This window comes from Phaenicophaeus curvirostris, chromosome 2 (assembly GCF_032191515.1).
Source record: "Phaenicophaeus curvirostris isolate KB17595 chromosome 2, BPBGC_Pcur_1.0, whole genome shotgun sequence".
NCBI lineage: Eukaryota > Metazoa > Chordata > Aves > Cuculiformes > Cuculidae > Phaenicophaeus > Phaenicophaeus curvirostris.
Window position 1 is genome coordinate 93946525 of NC_091393.1, and position 22109 is coordinate 93968633.

Here is a 22109-nt window from a genome sequence, read left to right on the forward strand (position 1 = left end):
CTTTATAGGGAACGTAAGCACCTAAATTGGATGGGATGAATCCTCATTCCTGTCTCTTGAGGATTTTTTCTCTGACACCCGTCACCTTGATGGTTAGAAGCAGAAAGATTCATTGCCCTTGTAACTTAATTGCTGTGGTACTTCATGTCTTCTAAGTGGTAATCATAGATCTGTACCATAAATCAACCACTTGCTTCTATGAGAGCTGAGTATAAATAAGGTGAAGGACTTCATTTTACCCTCCTCAGTTCTCCCTGTGCAAAGCATGGCACCTGTGAAAAGCATGGCAATGAATAAGGGCCCCACAAGTGTATCCTATTTACTGCAGCAATATGCATTTAACTATTTCTTTTCCCCTGGTTTGTATATAGAGTAGTCTGGGGTTTGTATTTCTATGAGATGTCGTGGCGGTCTGTCTGCTTCTTACAGCTGTTTCCTTTCCTGCCCGTAGATCTGCTGACTGTGCATGAATCATCTGACCTCTTTCTAAAAGTGGAGAATTTATTTTGTAGAGAAATTATACTACCTTAGTAGATTTACTGCTAGGGAAATTTACTCTTTTGAGGTATTTTTCCTGGTGGTTTTGGGGTGTTTGTTTTTTTTTTTTGTTGCTTTGTTTTGTTTTAAAATCTGGTTCCTTTTCTTGCGTGGAATATCCTTGTTGGTAGAACAAAGCCATAGGAGGGCTGGCCGTGGACAGCTGTACCCTTTCAAAGTTTTCTCAGTTGTTTTTGCCTTCTGCCTTCATACTTCACAGCCTCCAGTTGCATAAGGTCTCACAACATTCAGAAACTGGGTTGATCAGCTTTTGCAAATTCCCACCCCCAGATTGTTTTGATTTTCAAAGACTTCTTCATCCTGATTAAAATACTATATTTGTCTCCTCCTTACGTATGTTTAATTTACTGTATTAGTTCCACTGGTAGTAAGTTGGTTTACGTCTGGAATAATTCCACCCTTTTCCTTTAGGTGGCAGTAGGCTATTGGATTTATTGAACGGGATCATTTGCTAATGTGTTAGAAGTGTCCTGGCGTGCTCTTCTGCTTCAGAACAAACTGTACATTGGCTAAATGACAATAAAAATTTCAGCGTGAGGCGTCTAAATATTTTATTACATTTTATTTATAAGTATTTATTTTCACAAATACTGAGGGTGTCACCATCTGTAATAAATGTACTGGTATGTCATTGGTAAAATATTAATCAGACCCTGAGCAAGTAATCTGTGAGAACAAAGAGCTTGATATCCAACATATAAGATGCACTCAAACTTTATGCATAGGCTTTGTAACATTCACTAGACCTCTGCCATTGGTCACTGTCACTAGAAATCATGCTGGTATTTCTGCCAGGTTTCCTAATGACTCTCATGTTTCATTTTGCTCTCACTGGTTGAGCCAAGAGGCTGCTGATACCACTGTTGTTTGGCTCTGCTGTGCCACTGGCCTACGCGGTGTGTGTAAGTCCCATCTTGAAGCTATTTCTATATTGTGAAATGCTCGGGTATTTCTAGCAATTACTTTTTCTGTCTTTTTCTGAGAATATCTGTTGAATAAGAGATCTTTTGATCAAAATGTGACTTAAAGGCTTGTGGGGCAGAAACTTGGTGCCACTAGAGGATAAAATCCCTTGGTGTGTAAGAATGCTCTGGGGGAGCACCAGCAAACTGTGGAGGCTACCAGTGCTGTTAGCACGTGTTGTCCATAAAGCCCTTCACACTCCTGCTTAGGGCTTCCGCTGTCAGCCACTGGTGGGAAGTAAATGGCTTCTCACATTTTCTAATAAGGAAAGAGAGTTGTCATTCTTCCCTCTCCCCAGATACCTTGTGATTCCTCAAATGGGTGAGCTGAGTCATGAACTTTTGAACAGTGCGATTGTCCAAGCTTTTGCAAGGCTGAGAGGCAGAACAGCCTCTGTCCAAAGACTGAGATAAAATGACTAGGGAGGAGTTAACAAGAGAGACTGCGTGCTTTCTGCCACTTAGAAGTGCAGTTGTGCCTGCACCTACTAACTGAAAGGATGACTCAGTAAGTATGTTAATTCTTCTCAATTCCAGTAAAAGGAAACAAGTTGCTAGTAAAGCAGTGCTAGCAAGTACTGTGTCCATATGAGGTGCTTTCTACCCAGCTACACATCCTACCTTTCACTCCAGGAAATCACTGTGCTTATTATGAATAATTGTGTTTTGCTGGGTAATTGTACAATTGCTGGGTAAAAAACTGTCTGGATGGTGAAGCCCAGAGAGTTGTGAATAGAGTTAAATCTGGCTGGGGGTGTTCCCCAGAACTCAGGGTTGGGGCCAGTCTTATTTAATATCGTTATCAGTGTTCTGGTTGAGGACATTGAGTGCCCCCTCGGTAAGTTTGCAGACAACACCAAGTTGGGTGGGAATGTTGATCTGCTTGAGGGAAGAAAGGCTCTGCAGAAGGACCTGGACAGGCTGGATCTGTGGGCTGAGGTCAACTATATCAGGTTCAACAAGGCCAGGTGCCAGGTCCTGCACTTGGGCCACAACAGACCCATGCAATGCTACAGGCCTGGGGAAGAGTGGTTCGAGAGCTGCTCGGTGGAAAAGGACCTGAGGGTGCCGGTCGACAGCTGGTTGAATATGAGCCAGCACTATGCCCGGGTGGCCAAGAAGGCCAACAGCATCCTGGCTTGTATCAGAACCAATGCGGCTAGCAGGACCAGAGAAGTGATCCCACTATGCTTGGCAGTGGTGAGGCTGCACCTTTGGGCCCCTCAGTACAAGAAAGATATGGAGCTGCTGGAGTGCGACCAGAGAAGGATGGCAAAACTGGTGAAGAGTCTGGAGAACAAATATTCTGTAGGAGCAGTAGTTGAGGGGACTGGGACTGTGTAGCCTAGAGTAAAGGATGCTGAGAGGAAACTTTACTGCTCTTTAAAACTACTTGAAAGGAGGTTGTGATGAGGCAGGTGTTGGCCTTTCCTCCCAAGTAACAAGTGGCAGCATGAGAGGAAATGGCCTCAAGTTGCATCGAGCGAAGTTTTTATTGGATATTAAGAAAAATTTCTTTACTGAAAGAGAGGTAAAGCATTGGCACAGGCTGCCAGGGAAGTGGCAGAGTCACCATTCCTGGAGGTCTTCAAAAGGTGTGTAGATACAGCACTTCGGGACATGGTTTTGTAGGCACAGTGGTGTTGGGCTGACAGTTGGACTTGATCTTAGAGGGCTTTTCCAGACTCAGTGATTCTATGGTTCTGTTTGTTATTGCCAGGCAAAAATATACTAACAGTTGCTTTGCACAGGATTTTGGGAGGGAGGTAATGTCTGTGGTGTTGTATTTGAACATAGAGGAGGAAATGGTTATTATCTCAACAGTTGTTTGCCTGCAGCAACTAAATAACAATCCTAGTCTTTTTTTTTTTTTCAGTTTAGTAAGGCACCGGTATTATATAGCTCGCTACACTGAACACAACTAGATTGCTGTCTCTGCGGTGTCTGGTGTTGCAGCATACATGTTCTTTTCTGAGTGTATAAACCTACAGTTATTGTTTCTTCTTTTTCCCTATTATAGCATCCTTTTAGGAGGGTAGAAAATTGAGTATTTATTTGGTCTTGCACCTGCTGTATTGATGAAAATGTTCATGGGTACTGTCCCAAAGCTTTCTTATTAGTGCTTCCAGTCTGAGCTATTTTAGATTTTTGGTATGCGTATGCACAGTCAGTTCAAACAAGGACTGGTGCAGCTGGCTGTTGTAGGAGTAGCATAAAGTACAGGAGGAAGTTCTTCCAAAGAACGAATTGGAGAGGCAGGTTGGCTGCAGGGTGTTACATGGTTGAAGGACATCAACAGGAATGGTAAGATCAGCTCTTTGCTAGCTAGAGCAGCAATTTATTGCTTGTATGTGCCAGCTACAAACAACAGTATGTGTGCATAATTCTGGAATTTTTAAATGCTTATTCTTCTGTGATTTCTGCAGTTGCAAAACTAGGTGTTTATATGAAGCTAAAGCTTTTCATATTTAGAATATGTTTTTTCATTGCTGTTTTAATTATTGAAGAGTCCTGTAGAAAGTGATGTTTTTGCTTTTAGCCATGGGACGTGGACATGATGGTATTCTGCACTGTGCGCAGATCTATGTGAATTGGGCTGTTATTTAAACAATGGGCTGTGAGCAGTGATTCCCATCTGTCCCTCTTCATTACAAACCTGATAGCATTCCAACTACTTTGTGACGAGGAGTGCAAGTCCCAAAGACAGGCAGAAACAGGAGGGCTCCCATGTTCATTTAGTCAGTTGTATATAACTCAGAGACTTATTTCATTTGAGACTGTAAACTTCCAGTATAACTATGCCACTTTAGTAGAAATGGCTTACATTACAATTGATAGTTTACTTGATATTATATTTTTATGTTTTTATCTGTGGAAAAATGGTAAATTAAAAGACGTCAGCAGACCTGCGTCATTGGTGAGCAGTCGGTGTGGTATTCTCTGTATTGCCCAAACGAGAAGCAAGTCTCTGTGTTTTTCCTCAATTACAGCATTGATTATATCTCTGCAGGTAGGGATCTAGTTTCTTTGTCCTACTTGTGGAGGTGGGGGCTGCCCTACCTGTCATATCTAGAGCAGACAGGTCAGTGCCTGCTCTTCTTGTTTATAATGACTCTGCATTACGTCTTAGTTTAAAATACCCTACTGAAAATCTGCTAATTGTGTGTGAATGGACTTCCTGAACAGTGTGCTGCTGAGAAAGTTGGATTCCCTGGTGATCGCGATGCTCTGTATCCTGTTGACTTCTCTTTTCCCATCCAAATGTATTGTTTAGTTTGTTGCATTTATAGAAATTTTCCCAGTAAGTAGTATTTTTGTCATTAATTACAGCAGCAAGTTTTGGATTTGCTCTTTATTTCCCTCCTCTCTCAGCCCCCCGGTACGATTAGCATAAGTTACATATTTGTGTGTGCACAGCAAAGTAAGTGTATTGATTATGCTGAAATTCATTAGTCTAGTCTGATCCCTGCCGTATTTCTTTTGACTTTAACAAGAGTCTGTTCTGAAGACTAGGGAGTTAGAGCTTGCCTTTGAAGTTCATTACTACAAATTAAATGCTTCTGCTATACTTAATTAGTATTCATCAAACACATGCTGTATGGAGCATATTTGAAAAGGGAAAAAGACTCCCTTAGGTTTCACATGTAGTTTCATGCCTTTGTTTCAGTAACACTAATGGTCGATTCCCTATTCCCTAAAGTGTAGGGGAAATGCTGAAGTTCACTGCCATCATCTCAGCTCTAGGGATTTCTGGAGGAGTATGAGTTGTCTTTCCTCTTTAAATGTGGCTTATGAAAAGAGGAGAACTTGAGTTTCCTCTTCTTTAGAAATTTGATGCATGCAGCAGGACTAAAAGGAAAGGAAAGGCTGTATACTGAAATTATATTCTTTATTATACGATACCTTTAAGGTTGTCTCTGTTACAACTGTTGTGAAGGAATATTAGTGCTTGCTTGTTTCAGGAGAATAATGATGTTGGCAATGGAATAAAAATCCTTAGTCCAACCTTGCCAGTCTCACATGAGGCTGCCACGCAGCTGAGCAGATAATAGACTTCTGTCCTTCTTCAAATATACATATGTTTTTTCATTGCAAGTGAAGATTAGCCTTATTAGGTAAAAAAGAGTAGTCAATGGATCCTTGACATTGGGGTGAGCATAATTGCCTCTGTTAAGGCATAGATGCTCATCTCATGGACAGTTCAGTGCAAGAAGAGTACAACAGAAAGGGCGGTTAATGCAGTGGATAACCAACACCCTGTCAGAGATACAGAGTTGTGGCAATCACTTGAGCCGCTGAAGTTCACAGCTAACATATGAAAAGGAAATTTGGGTGACACAAGTCGACCTTTTTACAAGCTGAGCATCTGAAATTTTCCATTCCTTAGCAGCTACAGTCTTGGCATGACATACATTAGGTTTTCTACTGTACTGGTTTGTAGCAACTGGATGCAGTATATCCAACAACTGGTTAAAAAAACCACCTGACAATGCCAAAAACTTAAGAGCGGTAAAAATGCGGTGTGGCTAGAATTAGTCCATTTTGCAGCTTGTGCTCTCTGGATTTCTTCCAGTCTGGTCACCAATTGGGGGGGGTGGGGGGCATTTTTGTTAGATATCTTGAACACCTGAAGATTAAGCGGAGTAGGTTTCCTTAATTGTATTACATTGATTATAGTAGTCATATATAAGGAAACTAAATCTTACGAATCGTATAAGGAAACCGAATCATCCTTTACTTCTTTTAGCCACCCAGTGATTTAAAATTGGACTGTTTGAACCAAGCCAGTGGGATTTACCTTTCACTTTATTTTCTGTGTACAAGCACTTGTTTACAGCTGATAGCCAAAGATCTGATTCACAGGACTTGATCCCTTATAAGTGGGTAGTTTTATAGCTGTATAGCAAGCTTGTAACTCCTTCCTCTTTCTCAGCTCCCCAAGGAGTTCAGTATCTGTTTATCTGCTCTCCTTGAGGACTGTGTGTTTCAATTCTAAAGGTAACAGTGATCTTGGAGTCTGTTTTTTATACCGCTAATTCCTTGGCATCTTCTATATTTACCTCTTAACAATGCTGTTCTATGTGTGATTCCATGTAAGTAAAAACACATTACAGCAGAATCTCACTGAAAGAAGACATAAAATATACTGTGCAAAGTAAATGTGAAATAATAGCCATCTTTTATGAACAATTTTTAGACTTAAAATATTTTTCTAATTATTTCTTAAAATATTTTGGTAATGATCTTGTTTCGCGTAAGTTAATGTATTTCTGAGAGCCTACTTTTCATATCTCTCCCTTCCTCCTAACAATAAAAAGTGGCAATACAAATATAGTTTGAGTGAAATTCTGTGTTTTTTCCAAATAAGGTTAGATTTTTTTCTGGTTGAGATGTTTTGGGATATCTGCCAAAAGATTTCTACCTCAGCTTGGTGGGTAGTTTTTTCTTCCCATTCTTTGCAGTCTCTGTAAACTGTGAAACATGTTCTGAAGGTATGTGCAGACACTGAAGTAGTATCTGTGTAAAAGGCAAGTAAGCAATAGACATTTTTATTCCCTGTCTGACATTTACACATGGCTTTGTTGTCTCTCTTCAGGCTGTCGCATCAGATGTGCTGTTCTTTTATATTCTTTTTGCCATTTCTTGTTCAAGTGCAGTATATATTCTGTTGCAACAAGCTGTTCGTATATGTACCCTTTAGTTTTACATTAGTTTTATACATTTGAATCAGTTGAGGTTTATACTTTTATTGATGTGAACAAAATATTCCTAACCCCCTTTTTCTGTCAAAGAAGAAATGGTGCTATCTGTGCTATTACTTTAGTAGATGGTCATATGATGCTCACGGGTACATGTCAACAAAGTGTGTATGCAGGCACAGAGAGGCAAGAAGGGAGGTAAAAAATGAATGTCTTTCTTACACTGTCCAGTGACACAGTTTTTGTGGGTTGGCTCAGATGACGGTGGTAAGCTCTGGTTCTGAGACCTCATGTTGCCCCACGGCTTCCTGGAGGCACGGGTGAGATGCACGGGTTGCCTGAGCTGTGCTTTGCTGCTGGGGCCTCCAGAGTCTAGAGGTTGTTAAGATGCTTCAGCCCTCTGGAGACCTCTCAGGGTCCTCTCTTGAGGACTCTAAGGAGCGCAAGAGCGGCTGATGCAATTTTGCGGAAGGAGTCTTCTCCCGTTGTTTACTAGTCATGCCTTCTTGTAAGGTGTGCATGCCTCTGTTTTACATCCGTTGTATAAAGTCTCCTCCTGCGTTAACAAAAGAGAGGGATCTGGCTCTGGTTTGTTTTGAACCAGGTTAGCAGACTGTCAGTTGTTTCTTGCTTAGCAAGGAGAGTGCTTTTGTTTACAGGATTCATTTTATAACATGTCAGTTTATGATATGCTGGGAAGTCTATAAAAAGCCTCAGAATGAAAAGAAAGCACTAGAGAAATTGTCCAGTTTGTCTGGACAAATGGTAGGGACTTTATTGAATAAGGGTATCTCCCAATTTGACTAAAAGACAAATAAAAGCCATGGGAAAAATTAATTTAATTATTTTTGGTGACATAGGCTGAAGTAGTACTGAAATTTTTAGCTGTTCAGGCCTGCGATGGTGAAATCTGAAGCCAGGCTTTGTTTGGCACCAAACAGTTTTCACCGGGGGAGGGAGTGTCTGCCAGCTCTGCAAACCACTGTCACAGCTTGAGGGCAGCCTGCGTTGGTTGTGGAGGTGCAGAGCTGGGGAGCTGCTCCTACACACTCACTGGAAAACCCCATTACTCGCCAGCTCTACTGATAGATGTCTCAGTCAGGAGCCTAACCTTCTAGAAGTAGAGAACTTCCTCTGGGGTGATTAAAGCCATCATTAATATTTAACATGATTCTGCTTTCAGATTGATATTTTAGCTGTTTCATTAAGTATTTAGCCTTTTTTTTCCCCTAAAAATGTTTATTACATTTAGCTCTAAGAGCATCTTTTGTACAGCAATTGGTACTTTAATCTTGATGAGAAAGTGAGGGATGGTTTCTTCTGAGCTCCCCACTCTGGGCTTTGCTCTGGATCAAGTGGTGTTTTCCAGCCCCTGGTCCCCAGTGGGGACCTTTACGGAGACTCCTGTGATGAGGAGTTTGACCTTCTGCTTCTTTCCTCTCATAAAGGCTCAGCTGTTAGCAGCCATGGTGGTGGGTACTGGGTTGGGAATTGTGTTTTATATTTCACGGAGCTGACAGGAGGGAATTTTATCTGTGCTGAAGGGAAGACCTGCCAGCCTGGAAGCTTACCTCTCGCCTGTCAAACTTGTCAGTGTGTAGCACAAGTTGTCAAAATAGGTGATGAATGACCAGATGGTAAAGCACTCTTGCTTGGCTCCTTTGAAAGTCTGTAGTCTGTAAACTTGTCTCCTATACTTGCTGATCTCTTCGCTGCTGTGAAATGCATCTACAGGGTTACGAGCCAAGGCAGCAATGGGCTACCTGGTTTAGGAGTACAGGAACCCTTCTCCTTCCAAGGCAGGAAAACATTACTCAAGCTATTGCTCGGAATAGTGCAGATAATAGACAATCGTGCTGTGATAGGAGGGAAAGTGGAGCCTGGAGTCAGAGTTTGGCTCTGAACAAGAGTATATGGGAAAACCTCATCCGGTTGAAGGATGTGAATAATGTATTTCATATTTTTCACTGCTGGAGCATCTACGCTTTGCTGTAAGGGAAGGTGACATCCAAATGTAAATCAAGGAGGAAATCAACTGAGTTAATCATTAAATTTTAAGATGCAAACGATCAAGATACATTGAGTAAAATGAAAATTAATTAATGATGCTAATTCTATTTTCTGTGCTTGGTTCATAATAAAGCAAGTTTGTGCTTTCCTTGATTTGACTGACAGGAGTGCTGCCTGCAAAGTGCAGCCATAAGCTTTGCTAATGCCTGCACCATTACTGCAGGCAGGGCTATGACTTTTTTTTCCCCGTGCCTTCAAAATATAAACTGATCCAGCTTCTATTTTTCACTTTCCTAAGTTAAACAAGATTAAACATGAAGCAGTAGTCTATGGCAGCAACGGATTTTCCCAGAATGATGTAGAAACCTGATAAACTGAGTTCTCATTTCTTTTGTGGTAAGAGAACAGAGGAGCAGAAAAAACCTGCCAACTATGTGGTCTCTTAAGGGAAAGGCAGGTCATATCACTTGTTCCAGGGCTGTCACTGTGTCTATCTGTGTCTCTTTTCCTGCTTTTACTCCCTCCCTTGAGTCTTTCTGGTATTTATTCTGCCCTACCTGGGTTTCTCTCTGCCTTTTATTTTCCTCTCTGTCTTTAGCAATACTGCATTAAGTGGCTTCCATCTGTTGAGAGTTATTATTTCTGAATCCAACTCCTTCAGGAGGACTGAAGGAAAAACCATTTTAGACCAAATAACATAACCTGTGAAGATTTAGTCATTCTCCAAGAAAACAACTTGCACGTGTTTATGCGCACTCATTTAGAAAAAGGATAAACCTGTCAAACTTGTCTATAGCAGGGATGCATGCTTAAAAACTACTGGTAATGTGACATTCTTTGCCTGCACTCCGAGTGGCAAAATGCTTTCTAAACCCTAGCAAAGAATTTGTCTCAAGTGGGGAGAAAACTGACAGCAAAGCTTGGGATTTTTTTTTTTTTTTGTATTTCAGTTGAGTACAGGCCAAGCTGGACAATTAATATTTTTAATTTTAATATATTTATACTTTAATCCTCCTATTTGACCCTTGTGGTGCAAGTACATCTGCTATTAATAGCACATTTGCTTATTTTTTTATTCTCTGTTTTATATCCCTCTAGTCTGTCCAACTCCTGTCTGTGGTTTCTATTGCCTTTTTTCATGTACATCTCTTCCTCTTTCTATTTTAAATAATGTAAGTAGTTTGGGAACTATTACTCAGGAAGGGAGTGGTGCTTCTTTTTTACGTTTATTGCTTAAAATGCAAGCTTTTATTATCTATTTGTAATCTGAGTATGCAAATGTTATTTGGAGATTTAGCTACGACTGATGTTATAAGTGGGTGGACTTGTTCTGGATTTTTTTTTTTTTTTTGTTCTTGTTCTGTAAGAAGTATAAACCGTGGACAGAGTCATAAAGTAGGTCCAGACAGAGCAATTCTGATGATTCCCAGTTTGTCTTCAGCTAAAGGTGTTTTTTAGGATGGGGCTAGGGTGGGGGAGCCACTTTAGAGCTCAGCACAGCAGGTTTTCAGAAGTATTATCTGACCACAGGAACATGGCTCAGGTTGCTATTTATCTGGCGGCTGCCTGTTTTAACCAACCTTTCATCCTCCTTTGTCATCAAATGACTCTTCATACCGCAGGAAAACATTACACCCCTGCAAATAAATTTAGGAAGTGGTATCTTATGGAATTATGAGTTCAAACCGGTCATTTCTAGCAAACACAGAGACTAATGGCAGAGGCAGGCTAGAGAAAAAAATTCCGTGGTTATTCCAGATGCTTTTAAAAACTGATTCTTTCGCACTCAATTGTAAGCTAGGCCCAAAATAGCTGATTATCTGTGCCCCTGTGATTGAAGGTTGTGTTCAAATGAAGAAATAATTTTAGCAGAGAGCATTGGGCTGGTCAGCTCAAATGCAAAAAAGAACCAAAAACCCCAGGGTTTGTGGGGCTTTATGCTCTGTGGGAACCTGGGAACCTTGGGGAGGAAAATTAAGTAGTTGATCAAGTAGCATTGACACTGAGAAGAATTCTGTCTTCCATGTGCATATTTGACAAATCTGGATGGAATCAAGCTTAATAAGTTTAGGAAGGATGTAATTTTGCCCTAAATTTCATCATACATACACATTTTTCCCATCTGCAGTAGCAATTAATGGATTTTTTTTGTTTCTGTTTTGCAAAGTGACTCCTTGGCAATGAACCAAAAGGTTCTACAGGTTGGAATAAGAAATAGTTGTTGCAGAAGATATATTAAAGTCTAAAAAAAATTAAACTAGTGGTATTAAACTACATATATATTATCCTCTTAATGATTCACAGTTAGCTCTTTTTTTGTTAGCAAACAGTTTAATTTCACTTCTAACTGTGTATGATAGCTCAATAGGAAGCAAATTAGAATAATATCGGGACATAGTATAGAACTCGAATGAAAGAAATCCTTGTGATCTCCCATGGATGTAGAAGTACTAAATGCATTGTTAAGGTCACTTGGGATTTCTGGCTTACAAATTTGTCGGGGATATAGAAGCCTTTAGCTTGGGGGGGGGGTGTGTTGTTTTTTATTTTGTTTTTGTTATTTTTTTCCAAAAGATGGATCACTATTTTCAAGTGCGGACAAGCAGGCTGCTGCATCTAATTTTATCTTAATTCCAATTCTCAGGAGAGCTCTTGGACTCTAATAAACAGTGTTTGTGAGATACAACCTACCAACTAGTTGAAAACCTCCACTGTCTCTGGAAACGTGGGAAAGTCTTCTGGACTGATGTCCAGGGGAATTCAATGGGAAAGCTCATTTATTACATGACTGGATATCTCAGCAGCTCTTGGGAGAGAGCCTGTTTAGTACTTGCTTACAAAGCAGGACCCAGAAACCAGAGGGTTGCAGAGATGTTCTCAGACTCCTGTCTGAAGCTTCTGCTTGCAGAATATGCTGAGATGACTATGCCAAGTAGCGTAGTGCCACTAGGACCCGCACGTGCCATGATGCCCAACGGTGGTGAGAGGTGCTTGTGGCCTTCCCCCTGCTCTCCCAAAGTTGCCTTTCTTTTTAGATAAGGAAAAAGAAGCTACACACTGCAGAGCTGCATGCAACGCACACCCCCTCTGTTTGCCCCAAATCCAGTAAAGCTTTTCTTCTAAAGGTAATAAGTGAAAGAAATGCATAGTATCCTGGCGTGAACAAGAACTGGCTTTGTGTGATCTGAGGGTTTTGGGCGAGCTTGGCATGTTCCTCCTGCCTTGCAGCTGTTCCTCCCTTTCCATGCACACTCTCCAAGGGTCTGAGAAATGGTTTTCAGGGTTGTATTTCTAAGACCACCCCAAATAACAAGGGTTGCAATACAGGAATAGCCTCTCACCCACACCTCCCAAAAACCCAAAGAGGCGAGTTCATTAGTACACTATGTAGCAGTGAACTGCTTGTTTCTCTGAGCTTGTGATTTCTTTGTGCTGCAGGCTGGCAGCAGCCTGCGATTTTGAAGGTCAGCTGGAGAAAATGCCTACGCACACTGGCATGGCCAGCTCTTGCAGCTCTTCCCCAATGGTTGACAAGGAATGTTTTATTTCTGGAAATGAAGTGTGTTCTTTTTTGCCCAGTGGGTTTCACCAGTTGTTGTTTCTCACTAGTGTTGCCTACTTGTCAGGCTTTATTTCTCAGAAGAGATAATGAATTTAAGTCTGTTTTCCTGTTCTGTGTACCAAGGCACATGACTTGTGGATCTAATTAAACCAATATAAGCCTCTCCAGATTATCAAATATTGTTCCATTAAGGAAATAGTATTTGAGGTCATATTTTTATTGGGTGAATTGTATTGGAAGACAGGGTGGTTATGTGCTGAAGGTGAACGTGAGGAGAAGGATGTTGAGGCTCTGGAGAGTCCAGAGAAGAGCAACAAAGCTGGTGAGGGGGCTGGAGAACAGGCCTTATGAGGAGCGGCTGAGAGAGCTGGGGTTGTTTAGCCTGGAGAAGAGGAGGCTGAGGGGAGACCTCATTGCTCTCTACAACTACCTGAAAGGAGGTTGTAGAGAGGAGGGTGCTGGCCTCTTCTCCCAAGTGACAGGGGACAGGACAAGAGGGAATGGCCTCAAGCTCCGCCAGGGGAGGTTTAGGCTAGACGTTAGGAAAAAATTCTTTACAGAAAGGGTCATTGGGCACTGGAACAGGCTGCCCAGGGAGGTGGTTGAGTCACCTTCCCTGGAGGTGTTTAAGGCACGGGTGGACGAAGTGCTGAGGGATATGGTTTAGTGTTTGGTAGGAACGGTTGGACTCGGTGATCCGGTGGGTCTCTTCCAACCTGGTTATTCTGTGATTCTGTGATTCTGTGACCAAAACTGTTTATTGCCATTTAGAAGCACCTGCCTAACCTCTGGTAAGAAAGGTGTAGCGAGTTGTTCAGGAGGGGATTTGCATGCTCGTAGTATGACATGCTGTCCAGAAGCTGTGCTTCCTAAGGAAATTAAAAAAAGCATGTTTTAACAAATCTCCAAATACATTATGTGAAGAAATTTTTAATATCTAATGGTGTTCTCTTACAGACTCTGTTTTCAAAAATAGGCTTTTCTTTGCATAGTAACTTGAGTGAATAATCATACCAATGTAAGTGAAATTATGTGCTGGCATAGAGGTTCTATGATTTTGTACACTTTAGAAAACTTCTCTGCTTTTTGTTTGTTGAGGATTTTGATGTTGAAATAGTAAATAACTTGTGATTACCAATCAAAACTGGAATTTGGTCCTACATACCTTTTATTTCTCAGTGTCAGACTTCAACAAAGCCTGTCTCAATGTGCGATAGAACTGTGTAGAGATGGGGCAGGCTGTAAATGAAAAGGAGGCTGTGATAATATATTGCAAAAGTATGGTTATTGATGGCTGCTGAAAAGACAAGGTGAGAAGTGACTACGGCAAGATTGCCATGTACACAGACTTTGCTCAGAATATTAAGTCTATATAAAACAATGATATGTGGTGCTTACAGTAGAGTGACTGAAGTTACTGCAATAGATCCTGCACTTTAAGGTCTGTCTGGACTAAGTAATTGGCATCAATAAGATTTATCTTTCTTGGACCAATGCTAACAGTGATTCAGGTGTAGGAGCTGATGGGTGAAATAAGTTTCAGCACCTTGTAAGTCCTGAGGTTTTCAGTAATGATGCTAAAATGTGTGTATCCTGTTTATTGCGGCAGCAAAACCATCTTTGTCACTGCTGTGGGAGCCAGACAGCAGCTAGTCATTGCCTGGTGGTGGTAAATACCCTTCTGAAGCTCCTAGGATTTAAAAGCATGAGAGGGACACCTATGATCAGGTATATTTTATCTGTCTTTGGTTTTAAACATGGAAGAGCCCCTCGTGTTTTAACTTTAAACTAATCCTTAGAAATATCAATAAGGTGTATTCACTGTAATTTGTTATTCTGTGTGTTAGATGAGTGTTGTTAAAAGGAATAGGAAGAATTGTTTGTAATGCTGTGCAGAATATTATTGGAAATATATATTTTTTTCCAGCTTAAGTTAAAACATTTCCTCAAGCTTAAAAAAAGCCCAAAATTTAACTGCATGCGAGCAACGGAGTAGAACTATGCTTGTTTAAAGAATGAGTTTTGTAAGTGTTCATACAGCAAAGGCCTTAACTGTTCTCTCATCTTTGTGACTTACATAAGAATTCCTGTCCAGAATGAAATGTTTCCAAGTTAAAGTGGAAAAGGATATTAAAATGAGCTGCCGTTCTTCTGTGACTTGAAAATCTTTATAACTGGTGTGTTTGCTGAGGAATTTCAAAGGAAATATGTCTTCATTAGTATTTTTGTTTAGCCATACTGAAGTAGACTTGTTGATTGTTTGCACCCAGTTCCAATTAAAATTTATATATATTTTTTTAAAGCAGTATTTAAGTAGTAGTTATATTTCTAAGCTGCGAGATTGTAGTCTGAATGATGGACTATATCAGGATATTATTTAAAGCATGCATAACCGGATAAATATTCCACCAAAACACGGTATGGTTGTTACCTTCTGTTTTCCTAGTTTTATACATTTACAATATTAAGTGATCCATATTGTGTGTGCATGTGCACGTGTGCCTGAGAGGGAGAGAGAGAAAGAGAGAAATGATTGCTGGTTGTGGTCCATGGTTTCCTTCCTCTTTTTAGTGTGATAACATTTTGGGTGCTATATCAGGGCACTTATTGTACATGAATGTGCAGAAGTTTTACATGTAGCTTGTGCTGAATCGTTTGCCAGTAAGTGTCCCGCTGAAGCCCTAGTAATAGTTTTCGTGGTTTTCTTATGTTTAAAGCTGCAAATTTGGTTATAAGCTTCCTCTTTCAGATACTCTTCAGTCAGATTTATATCATATATCAAGCACAATAAGGAACTTTGTGTGTGTGGTTTTTATCAGCTTAGTAAAGCACTGCCAGAAGCCTTGCTGGATCATGCAAAAAGAGTTGATGTGAAGAGGGTGAAGTTAAAGAAAATTCAGAGAAATACAAATGTGAAATATTTGAAGCTTATCAAATCAAGTCGATAAAAGGGTTACCTGGTTATTCAATTGAGTGAATCAGTGTTATGTTTACATTTAATGCAGATTAGATGTTTCGCCATGGCATCTTTGCTTCATTCAGTGCAGGGGGCACAGTTTATGTTCTTGGTTCCTATGCAGGAATAAAACAAAAGGCAATTTTCTGCATGGCTGAACTGAGAAGAAAGTCTGCATCTCAACCTGATCTTGGTCTTGACAGGGCTTACGTAAGGTGCTGGGGTCTGGCATTGCTTTTTCACCTCTATTCCACCCTCCTCCACAGAAACCAACACAAAAGGTGTACATAAGCTGTAGCTGGTGTCACACAGTTCACAAACAGGTCCCCACACAGATGTAGTGATATTAAAAATACTAAACCAGAAAATATTTCACACTGCTGCTCATAGACAGTCCTGTTCATGTAAGATGTGGATGTAGGAAAGGACTGTAAAGCTAAATGGCTTTTCTTTTGAAAATGAGAGAAAATGTTCTTTTTTTCGCTTACAGCATAATTAGATATTACAGATTAATTACCTCTTAAGTTAAGTATTTTCATGAGAAAACCAAACAATATATACAGATATGGTGAATGCCCTGTAGCAAAGACAGAGGAATGCACTAGGCATCTAAAATTTTATAATAAATTGGCAGGTCTAGATCCCTGATACAGCCAGGCAGTTACTTCATGTTGATTGCAATTTCTTGTCTCAATCCCATAACAGATGGCAGCTAATCCATTGCAGGAGTGAGGGAGGGTAGTGCTTCCTTTTATAAAAAATACCTTAAAAGCTTTGGGATGATAAAAGGTGACATAATGGTTGTCGATCACAAGTTATTTGTTGGGATTTTGCGGGGAGGGTTGATTCTGGTTTGCTTTTCTCTTGGAACAAAAGCCTCGGGGAATGGAGGATGTGGTGATGTATCTGCTGAAGGTTGAGCATGTCACAGTGTCAGCCTTACTCCTTTCAAACCAGGAAACCTGCAGCTGTTCTCCATTGCTTATTTGATGTGCGAGCAATTTGTTCTGGGCTAGTTCTTGTGTGTGAGTGTGTGTGTGTGGTGGGGTTTTTTTTGCGTGCTGTTTTTTTCAGACCTCCTGATGTGACTGAGATCACGTACTTTGACATCTGTCTGGTCTAGAGGAGGGCAGCGAAGCCTGCTGGTAGCTCACTCTGCCGACAATTGTAGTTCATCGCTGATGAGATGGGGAGAAGCAGCAGGTCTTGAGTCCTTGGCAAGCTCACAGAGCGCTAAGCCATCGGGGTTTAGATAAGTGATGCCCAATTTTGCAGACAAACAGTGTGAAGCACACAGTGTGCATCCAGCCGAAAGCCACATGGCATCACCCCCTTGGCTAACAAGAGCAAGATCCTTATTTCCCTGAACATACGGAGTACAGCAGTAGGAATACTGTGTCAAGGAAAATTAAATAGAGGCAAATCCCAAGGATTGCAGCCTTGTCTGTGCTTCACCTTGCTGTGCTCCATATCACCGCGTGCCTGGAGGTGGCATGTTCATTTAGAATAAGCTGCACCCATTTGGGGTGAGAATGAAGCAAAAGCATCTGCTTGGAAATATTATGGGGAAAGTTAACCACAGTTTCCTGTCTCCACCTCCTGTGAAGGGACGCAGCTGTATTTAGCAACCGTTGCCAGTTAGCAATGCAAATTTGAGGCTGTGGGAATATCACCTTTGGAAAAAAGAGGTGGAAAAACTGGGTATCTAGAGGTTTGGGAAGAATAATTTCTTACTGTGCAGCAAGGAGTAGTAAATGATCCCTCTCACCTCCTTGCAAAACAAACACAGTGTTTAGCCTGACAGAGTCCACTGGTGCTTCAGAAGAAGCTGCAGTTTTTAAGGATAGTTTCACACCCAAGGATTCTCCCATGGAAGACTTAGGCTCTCGCTGCTGCAGCCAGCACACTGTTGTGGCCACGCTGCCCACCCTGCCTGCTGCAGCATCTACCCATTTTGATTCCTTGTCTGTGGTGGGGAGGTGACAAATGAAGCCTTACTTGTTTCGGCCTTGGCCAGGAGCATACTGTGTTTGCCCCCGCTCTCCTGTTTAACAAACCAGCAGTGTCATGCCAGACCCCTGAGCCAGCAGTGTTCCCAGTAGTGACCAGCTGGATATGCCTAGAGCGTACTGGGTGAGAGGCCCAGGCAGCTGTTCTAGGAAGCATCCTTGTTATCCTCTACGTATAGTGTATTCCCAAAGGTGCTTCCTCATCGCTGTTAGTGATCCATTGCTCTCCAGCTGCCTAGGGGCAGGAATCTGGGACAAGTAGTAGGCACTTACAAACTGAGTTTAATTAAAGTTGTGAGATTTCCATTATTTCCATAATCCAGTTTTGCTTGCACTATTCCTTTAAAATCTGATATTTGTAAAACCCTGAAGATGCGACCTTTCGGTAGACTGGTCAGTTTAGACTGTTACAGAGTATTTTTGAGGAAAACTTTTCCCTTTTTCTCCTGTTGTTTTCTCTACAGTCAATTGCTTCAGCAGACATGGATTCAAATCAGCTGGAGGCTTTTCTAACCGCCCAAACCAAAAAACAAGGTGGCATCACATCAGATCAAGCTGCAGTCATAGCAAAATTTTGGAAGAATCACCGAACAAAGATCCACGAGAGCCTGATCAATCAAAGTCGTTGGGATAATGTTTTGAAAAACATGAACTGGCGAGTGGATCTGAAGTCGCAGTCAAGGCACATTGATCAGATTAACACTCCTGTTGCAATAGTTGAAATGGAACTGGGCAAGCGTGGGCAGGTGAGTTTTCTTTTGCAAAAAATATAAACCTGATATAGCTATGTATGTGCTGAGACATTTCATCTGTTGCTGAATTCACTGCGTCCAAATCAAGTTAGCATATTTTTCACCACCGAATCTTTAATGGACTTGAACTTCTGGTCCATCTTTGGATAAAAGATATGTTCCAGGTGGTAAATGCAATTTTTGCTTCTTTTATGTCTTCATATGTATACTGACATTTGTCTTTACATTGAGCTTGGAAAAACTAAGGATGTAGGAATAAACTTGAAATCAACCATCCTAGCAATTATATTGAAATTATATTTGTATTCCTTGCACTGTGAAGCCAATTAATTGGGGTTTTTTTCCTAAAATATTTTTTTCCTAAAATTTTTAGTAAAATTAGGTCATTTCTGCAAAGTAGAAGGTGAAAAAGGGTAAAGTTCACAAATTATAATAATCAAACATGCCTTACATTTTAGGACAAATGAGGGATAAGACTCCTCTAAAGAGGGGTAAATATGCAAAATAAATTTTTATGTAAAATAAATTTTGCATAGTGCCTATTTTCATGTTATAGGTACCTTTATTACCAGTCACATTATGCAATCTGGTCTTACCCACATGAAAGAAATCTATAGCCAGTAAAAAATACTGTGTATTTTTTTAATCTTTAAAATTTGTATGAATGTGTACAACTAAAGACACAGATTCTCATCTTCAATCTCTCTGTATTTTTTTTGACAGGAAATGGATTTCAGTTTGTTATCTTTTTCTTGTGCAATGTGTCAGCGGACCCTAAAACCTCATTTCTTAGCGGTGGCTACTGTAGATCATACCATGAGCTAGTTTGGGGGGTTTAATGTTATTAGTTAACATTTAGTAAGTTTCTTTGGATTTTGTAATATTTTAGTAGCTATAGCAAAGAGTACTTGGATTACATGTACCTAAAAAATATTATATGCACATACACAGGCATGTGTGTGTGTGTGTATATACACACAGACAGTCCTGCAGCATACCAATGCAGACTGAATGATTTAACTGAGACTGTGTGGCTATGCCAGGGCCAAAATGAAAGCACAAGTAAATTAGGATCCCACTGAGACAGTATATTTTGTTGAAATTGAGCTGGCAATGTGTGCTCGCAGCCCAGAAGGCCAACCATATACTGGGCTGCACCAAAAGAAGCGTAGCCAGCAGGGCGAGGGAGGTGATTCTGCCCCTCTACTCTGCTCTCTTGAGACCCCACCAGGAGTATTGTGTCTAGTTCTGGAATCCTCAACATAAGAAGGATATGGAACTGTTAGAACAGGTCCAGAGAAGGGCTACAAAGATGATCAGAGGGCTGGAGCACCTTTGCTATGAGGACAGGCTAAGAGAGTTGGGGTTGTTCAGCCTGGAGAAAAGAAGGCTCTGGGGAGACCTTATAGCAACCTTCCAATAGCTGGAGGGGGCCTACGAGAAAGCTGGAGAGGGACTTTTTGCAAGAGCACAGAGTGATAGGATGAGGGGGAATGGCTACAAATTGGAGGGGTAAAGATTTAGACTAGACATTAGGAAGAAATTATTTATGATGAGGTTGATGAAACAAAGCCACAGGTTGCCCGTGGAAGTTGTGGATGCCCCAACCCTGGAGGTGTTCAAGGCCAGGTTGAATGGGGCTTTTTGAGCAGTGGGAGGTGTCCCTGTCCATGGCAGGGGGATTGGAACTGGATGATCTTTAAGGTACCTTCCAACCCAAACTATTCTATGATTCTATGAAGTATTCTGTTAGTCCACTTTTCCTCTCAACCTTTGAAAGTTTACCCTTCCTAAGTGGTGACCCTCTGCCTTCCACTTTTGCATCTCTGTAGTGACCAGTATAATAATGGTGTGTGGTTTTAGGTTTTTCCCTGGCCTCAAAAAAGTGGGGCTTTCTGCTCAGGATCCTGAGGTTGGAAATAATTATTATGCATTAGTAACAAATGGAAAAAGATTTTTAAAAAAAGATTACAGTGAATAAGTTAGAATGAGTCCATTAGTGACCAAATGGGAAAAATAGGCATGTTCATTAAAAACAAAAAAAGTCTTTAACTCAGAACCACTGTTTTATTTCATCAGGGAATTATGTAGCTAATGGCTCTTGTTTTGAAATTGTTTTTCCTCAGTCATGGATTATTACTGTAACATCAATCAGCAAATGCATTTATATTTGTTCCCTGCTGTTCAGTGGGAGAAAGGGGATGTGAACACGAAGGAAAAGCACACATTTCTGAGGTGCTGTAATTTCTCTTACTGAAAAGCCCCACAACAAAACCAGAATGAATTATTTTAGCTATGCAGCTTCATATTTCAAAGGGAAGTGGTTGCGTGGATGCATTTTTTGACGTGGCATCTGACAGAACTTTTGCCTCCTTTGCTGAGGACAGTGATGAGTTGTTGGCAAGTCTGGTGCTCGGTGTGAGTTTAGGGTATTAGGCTGGTACTTAGAAATAATTGTGGAGTAATTAACGTAATCACTTGAGTCGAAGTCAGCATTTATTTTTTAGGAGTGTGGTTTCACATAGTCTTTAGCTTTGGATTAATAGGTTCTCTGCTCAAAAGCTTTTGGTTGAGGCAGTCCACATTGGGCTGCATGCTCCTGTGATGGGCTGAGTTTTGGGAACTCCCGGACTGGAACAGCAGCAAGTGGGTTGCCGGAAAAGTTCACCTAGTCCTCAGCCTCTTCCCACATGTGTTCGAGGACCTCCTGGAAAGGTGGTGGCATAGGCTTTACTGTTGAAGGTTGAATGAGTTGTTGTTGCACACTGGATCCAGCCCACAAACTTAAAATCATTATGTTTCATAGCCTTTATGTGTATTTTTACTTTATTGTTAGCACATTTTTATCTCTTCTAAATGTCAAGTTTTGTAGCACATCAAAAAGCTTGTACCTTTCTGAAACCAAAGAGAGAGAATGTCTTTTCTAAAAGGTTGTCAGTCAGAGATGTGATTTGGCAGTGATCTCCTAGATTTGTAGAAGAAAGCTGACTGATGCTTCAGCAGTAAATTATTCAGAACAGACTGTTTTCATTTGGGCACTTGATAACAGGGGAGTATACAAATGCATTGATATGTAATGAATTGACATGAGTATTTCTTGTGTTTCAACAGAAGCAAAGTAAAGCTCTGTAGAGAATATAAAGTGGCTCTGATTCTTGGTGTCTCTGGACTAGCCAGGCAATTTTGGGGTGTCTGCTCCTTCTGCTTCAATAAGTAACTGTTTTCTGCCTGCTATCTCTGAATTTTAATCATTCAGTTCTTTCATGATAAACAGAATGTATGTGGGAGACCTAATATGGCTAGAAATGGGGAATTTGAAGTGGTTGGTTCACAAATGTCATTAGATGGATGTCAAATTTCCTAAATGTTTTCTGATGGAAGAGAGATGTTTCTGAGTCTGAGAATCCATTACAACTTGCATGAATTAATTCTTACTCTCCTTGGCATAACTGATAACAGAAAAAACCCCAACCCTTTACTCTTAAGTGCTCTTAAAAACATTTCTAATGATAAGCATTCAGAAATACTGGATACTTAGAGAAGTTTGGCTGAGGATCTGTAACGTGCAATTTGAACTCTTCTTCTTCATTAAAGATTTTAC

The 22109-nt window shown here is 40.7% G+C and overlaps 1 protein-coding gene across 2 annotated transcripts in view; it reads left to right on the forward strand.

The window, feature by feature from the left end:
• The window catches only part of COMMD1 (copper metabolism domain containing 1), an 84931-nt gene that overhangs the window by 4966 nt on the left and 57856 nt on the right, over positions 1–22109 (forward strand). For both annotated transcript variants that reach the window (XM_069852961.1, XM_069852962.1), the window contains exon 2: positions 18221–18502. In XM_069852961.1, the coding sequence (XP_069709062.1) occupies positions 18221–18502 (282 nt within the window). The remainder of the gene's footprint in view (positions 1–18220; positions 18503–22109) is intronic.